Here is a 6,147-nt window from a genome sequence, read left to right as displayed (position 1 = left end):
GTCCTCAATACTCTTTTCTTCTTCTTCCTAATCGGTCGAAGGAACATCTGCCTCTTCTGATTCTGCGATAAAAGGAGAAGCTGTGGCAGATCACAAAGTTGAGACCAATCTGCCCTGCTGAGCGTGATCTTGGGTAGCGATAGCGCCTCGACAGTGAGGTCCTATCAGGCCTTGCTCGAGCCCGTTGGATTCGATGCCAAGCGACCCCAAAAATGGGGCACCAATAATTTAAATTTCAAATTATGTCTTATATGTAATTAAATAATAATTAAGAAGGTAGTCGATTTTTTGTGGGCTGGCGCTACTTGGGTGAGTCAAACAATTTCCGTGAATGAAGTGTTTACATTTTTCTTGGCAACTGAAAATATCATGATAAATTAAACACATTTAGATATTAAAGAAAAATAGTGGCAGATTGTGTCGATAAAAACAAAAAAGCAAGTGTTAATATCTGAATTTAAAAAATAACAAGTCGACTAAGATGTCAGAAGTTCTTCACGAGACGATGGCGACATGAACAACTGCCCAATCGATTTGATTGGGACAACTTGCAATACAGAAAGTTTCCTTCCAATGTCTACCACCCAAACAAGATCTGAACCCTTTAGTTTTATTAAAAAAAAAATTATCACACATAGAAAAAACAGAAAAAAAACCATATTTCTGTAATTCAGCTTGTTACGAGTTCAAACTGAAGCCTACCTCCTAAAGCAAGGTCTGATAATCAGTGTGGTCTTAAGAGGATTTGTCCGATTAAAAAGAAAAAAAAAAAAAACTAAGCAAGAGATGGGAAATGTTCTATAAATTGTCCCTTGTTGCAGCGATCAACTTTCTCACCAAGCTAGTTTCCTGGATGCTACTTTCATGACTAAAATCCTAATAATTGACTAGTGATGTCGACATTATGTTTGTGTATAAATGAGATCTGAAAATTTGGAGTCGACTTTTCCGCCCTATCAAGATTAAATTTCATCTCCAAAATGTGGTTTCCATTGATTCACATGTTTTCACACATGAAGATCACATCGATAGAGTTAAATTAATTCTTTTAAGAAGAACAAAGAAGATGTACAAAGAAAAGTTTCAAAGTCTCTTCAACAAATTCTAGAGACGCCATGGCGCCCACCACCGCGGTTGCGATTGACCAACGACCTTCACACGGCTCTGGTCCTGCTCCTTTTTTCTCCAAAAAATCATGCAATGGTTAGCCAAAATTGACCCCAAAGGGTTAGGTGGTCAATGGGGACGCACATGGCCACCGCACTGAGCCGTTGGCCTATTTATATCTTCATCATTCACCTACCCAATCTCCATTATCAAGGGAAAAGCTTTCCCCTTGGATCTCGCTGTTCTCCTTTGGCTTCTCTTTTTGCTGATCATCAGCGGAGACACAGGTTCGTTGGTACCTTCTTTTATGATCCTGCACGCTTCCATCTGATTCTGTTGACTCATCTCTTCTGTGTGGTAGTATTGAATCGGTTTTCCATTTTTTAGAAAATGAGATCTTTGATGTTGGTTTGTCATGATGGTTTAGTTCCATAACATGGTTCTGCTCTTCGGCCACGATATCACAGATTTGATTTTCTCGGTTCTTACTTATTTTGAGGTCTCCAGTTGTATATTGAAGCAGAACAAATTCTTTGGGCTGTGCTGAAAATTATTTTAAATCACAGGTTCTGGGTTTTGTGTATATATTTTTTTTAACTAAAGATATTCGTCTCTTCATTTGAGCAACGGTCCTTGTGAGATCTTTGTTCCTGATGTTTTTTCTCAAGATCCGATTTGGGCATGCTTGTTTCTAGGCCGGGGACTTGGTTTTTTGTTTGCTGAATTTTTCTCTTTGTTATTGATTCAAGATCTCAATTTGTCATATCGCCACTGTTGACTAATTTGTTGTACTTTCTCTTCCCGTCCTTTAAAACAGGAATTTTTAGCTGTCATACTTTGAAGAAGAGAGGAAGATCAGAAGAGGGTTTTTGGAAATGGCTTCTGAGACCCTTTCAAGAATTGGCCTTGCAGGCCTCGCTGTTATGGGCCAGAACCTTGCCCTCAACATCGCCGAGAAAGGATTTCCCATCTCTGTATACAACAGAACTACCTCCAAGGTCGACGAGACCGTTGAGAGGGCCAAAAAGGAAGGAAACCTTCCCCTGAGAGGCTTCCATGACCCCAAATCCTTTGTTCTCTCCATCCAGAAACCCAGAGTCATCATCATGCTTGTTAAGGCCGGCGCTCCGGTAGATCAGACCATCAAAACCCTTTCTGTTCACCTGGAGAAAGGCGACTGCATTATTGATGGTGGCAATGAATGGTATGAGAACACTGAGAGAAGGGAGAAAGCCATGAATGACTTGGGCCTCCTGTATCTTGGTATGGGTGTCTCAGGGGGAGAAGAGGGCGCACGCCACGGCCCGTCTCTCATGCCTGGAGGTTCCTTTGAGGCTTACAAGAACATTGAGGATATCCTCCTAAAGGTTGCCGCTCAGGTCCCTGACAGTGGACCGTGCGTGACCTATATTGGCAAAGGTGGATCCGGCAACTTCGTTAAGATGGTCCACAATGGCATTGAGTATGGTGACATGCAGCTGATTGCCGAGGCATATGATGTTCTAAAAACAGTTGGCAAGCTCTCTAATGAAGAATTGCACCAGGTTTTTGCCGAGTGGAACAAAGGGGAGCTTCTAAGTTTCTTGATTGAGATCACTGCTGATATTTTCAGCATCAAGGATGACAAGGGGCAAGGTCATTTGGTAGATAAGGTGTTAGATAAGACTGGAATGAAGGGCACTGGAAAATGGACAGTTCAGCAGGCTGCTGAATTGTCTGTTGCAGCACCCACCATTGCTTCTTCTTTAGATTCCAGGTTTTTGAGTGGGTTGAAGGATGAAAGGGTAAATGCGGCAAAGATTTTCAGGGATGGTGGTCTTGCTGATGTTTTGTGCGATCAGGTTGTGGACAAGAAACAGCTGATCGATGATGTGAGACAGGCTCTTTATGCTTCAAAGATTTGCAGTTATGCCCAAGGAATGAATCTGATTCGTGCAAAGAGCATTGAGAAGGGTTGGGATCTTAAATTAGGCGAGCTTGCTAGAATTTGGAAGGGTGGTTGCATTATTCGTGCCATATTTTTGGACCGCATCAAGAAGGCATATGACAGGAACCCAGACCTTGCAAGTCTTCTTATCGATCCCGAGTTTGCAAAGGAAATTGTAGACCGGCAGTCTGCTTGGCGCCGTGTTGTCTCTCTTGCAATCAACTCAGGTATCAGCACCCCGGGCATGTGTGCAAGTTTGGCTTATTTTGATTCTTACAGGAGGGAAAGCCTACCTGCAAATCTTGTTCAGGCCCAGCGAGACTATTTTGGTGCTCATACATATGAGAGGATCGATGTTGAAGGTTCATTTCACACGGAGTGGTTCAAATTGGCAAAGCTAAAGATATGATTATCCGACGGTGCCGCTTGTGTGGTTAGGCATTTCAATAATAGCAGGGAAGGATACCAATCTTTTCATTTGGATTGAGATTGGAAATTTCATTCGGTTGTCTAGGTTAGAGCATCATGCTATGTCCTATTTTACAAGGTCTTCTTCTGTATTGGTGCTTTGTAGCTGTATGTGCGTGAGGCAAACTATTTTTCTATTTCCATGTAACTTAATGAGCATATTTTCCAATAAATCTTGCAGGTATTTGGAGTTACTTTATTTCGCAATCTGTTATGCATATTCCATGTTGCTCAACTTTTCAGACCAAATTGATTTTGCTTTATTTGATCTATTCATCCATTGCATGCCGCTAGTTAGATTCTGGCAGTATGCTCCACGACTAGCCTGCTGGCACAGGGAAACACATGACGCTGCAAATTTAATTACCTGTGTAACACCACACGTTAAGAGTCCAGATTGCATCTATTTGATACTGAGTTTACAACTAATGCTGGTGAACCTCCAAAAATGTTCTTTCCCTGCTTGGTCTTTTGAAACGTTTAGTGCCCTTGTGCAGAGGATTCCATGTTCAGCGCTTTTATGAGTAAGTCCTATTATGGGATTAAGCTCATTTTTGAAAGTGTCCCATATATTTCTTTTGCTCTTTGTTTTCTTAATTATGTATGTTCTGATACAATTTGAATGGTTACATTAAGAAAAAACCATGTCATCTGATTCATTCTTGTGATTAAGAGCAATCACCACGTTCCTTTTGCATAGGCATTCTCCATTCCATTTTCCAAAATTTCTGAACCTTCTAGTCATTGCCAACATACAAACAAATTGAAGTTGTTTAAACTGAGAAGAATATGCAGAGTTCTGTGGTCTCCATTGGATCAGCAGTTTTCGCTATTTACATTTACATGATGGATAAGAAAATGGCACTGCTGAACAGACTTTGATAGTAGGACATCATAATTATGAATCAGAAGCACAAACATGTTTATTCAGTGAGCTTGTATAAAATTCGGATGCTATCAGATCATGAAACATTCACTACAACAAGCAATCCTTTGGCTACAGTTGATGCCCACAATTGGCAAGGACTTTCGAGAGGGAATGCAGAGAGGGATTAAGATAGATCGACAAGCTGCAGCAGAACCATCTCCAAAAGAGAGAGAGAGAGAGAGTCGTCATTGGAGCCGCTCTTTGGTAATCTGGTTTGTGCTCATCCTGAGTTTTCTGTAATTAAGAAGTTAATTCTGATGTCTCTAAAATGCTTGTCCTAACTTGAAGGTTATTTTAGTATTCAAATTAAAAAATCTACTTTTTTCTGATGTAAGTGGACAAGTCTTCACGTATTAACAATAATATTTTGGACTATAATTTTCTCTTCACTACTGGAGGCGAAGATGCTCCAATGAAGAACATAGAATATGGGGTTTCAGATTTCACTAGACCAAGTAATACTCTCTCTCTGTGCTTTCCCTTCCAGTGGACTTCTTGAAAGTGCGTAATGTGTTTTTCCTTCAACATGGCCAGCTTAATTATTCTGCCATTTTGTGCTACCTATCACTCATAAGGACTACTGTTTCAGAGGTCATTTTGGGGCACTCTGTTTTCCCTTTCCAACTCTGGTTGATATTTGAATTTGTACTGTTTGGTGTTCTTGTTTCGCCTCTTGCGGATTAAGACTCTGTAACATCCACCCCTCCTCCCCCCCAACCTCCTCAACTCCCCTTCTTCTGTTGCTGACCGTGTTTCTGTTGGTGACTATGTGTTGACTGTTTGATAAGAATTTATGTCCAATATTACGATGATTATTTTTCTTTTTGTTGAAGATATAAAATTGAATGATATTATTGGCAGTACATGTTATATCTTACAAGAAAATTCCTTTTTTCTGTATAAGTGGTTATGCAAACTGAAATCACTTCGTAGAGCACTAGGGATGTTCCTCATTTTTCCTGCCAAATTCCTCCTTTTTCTTTGAAATCTTCGTTAAGATTTTAAACTTTCTCATTGATATTTGGGGACATGGGTAGAGCCACGAATAAGTTGGAGGGGATTACTTCTTTCCATGATTTTCTTTTATATACATAAAAAGACTTCTTGCACCTGTTTAAATTTATTTTCAAAACAAACTGTGTCAAAGGCATTTTACTGCACCCTGTCCAGTAAATGATTATACTGTGATTGACTATGATTGCTTTAATTGAAGTGCTTGTGTTTTTCAGGTTTCCTGATTCAGTTGTGCATGTATAATTATTTTGTTCTTCGTGAATATTTTATGCTTGTGAAATTTTTATTACAATAATATGCAACAACTCATCTAACTCTCCATGTGATTACCCAAAGGGAGCAAATTTTGTCCAGCTGATCTAAAAACACTCGAGTATAAGCAACTCAAAAAAAATGTCCCCACGATTTGGTGAAAGTTACTAATGTTCACAAATGGTTGTATTGCTTGTGAAAGTATGGGATTCATTGTAAGGAGGATCCATCTGAAAGGGTTGGTATAGTGGCAACCCATATTTTGACAGTTGCAGGTTGACTTCCGTGGGTGTCATCTCTTGCGTAAGCGACGGCAAACTATGTACCTTATGGTGAAGGAATACCATCTAAAGGGCTTCACTATAACCCTTCAACAGTTTAGGATCAGGACTTTCGTTTTGACTGTAAACAAGTGCAATTAGAGAGGAACTGAGGAACATGTCCACTAGCT

The 6,147-nt window shown here is 40.1% G+C and overlaps 1 protein-coding gene across 1 annotated transcript; it reads left to right on the top strand.

The window, feature by feature from the left end:
• The first annotated feature begins 1,236 nt into the window (after positions 1-1,236).
• On the top strand, positions 1,237-3,696 carry LOC116259057 (6-phosphogluconate dehydrogenase, decarboxylating 1-like). The gene is made up of 2 exons (XM_031636658.2): positions 1,237-1,394; positions 1,925-3,696. The coding sequence occupies exon 2, from the start codon at positions 1,983-1,985 to the stop codon at positions 3,441-3,443; it is 1,461 nt and encodes a 486-aa protein (XP_031492518.1). The 5' UTR covers positions 1,237-1,394; positions 1,925-1,982; the 3' UTR covers positions 3,444-3,696.
• Positions 3,697-6,147: the final 2,451 nt, after the last annotated feature.

This window comes from Nymphaea colorata, chromosome 8 (assembly GCF_008831285.2).
Source record: "Nymphaea colorata isolate Beijing-Zhang1983 chromosome 8, ASM883128v2, whole genome shotgun sequence".
Lineage (NCBI taxonomy): Eukaryota > Viridiplantae > Streptophyta > Magnoliopsida > Nymphaeales > Nymphaeaceae > Nymphaea > Nymphaea colorata.
This window is presented reverse-complemented; position numbering and strand designations above follow the sequence as displayed.

Bases quoted from the DNA above. Each gene is read 5' to 3' on its own strand.
- LOC116259057 (XM_031636658.2), top strand. From the start codon at position 1,983: ATGGCTTCTGAGACCCTTTCAAGAATTGGCCTTGCAGGCCTCGCTGTT.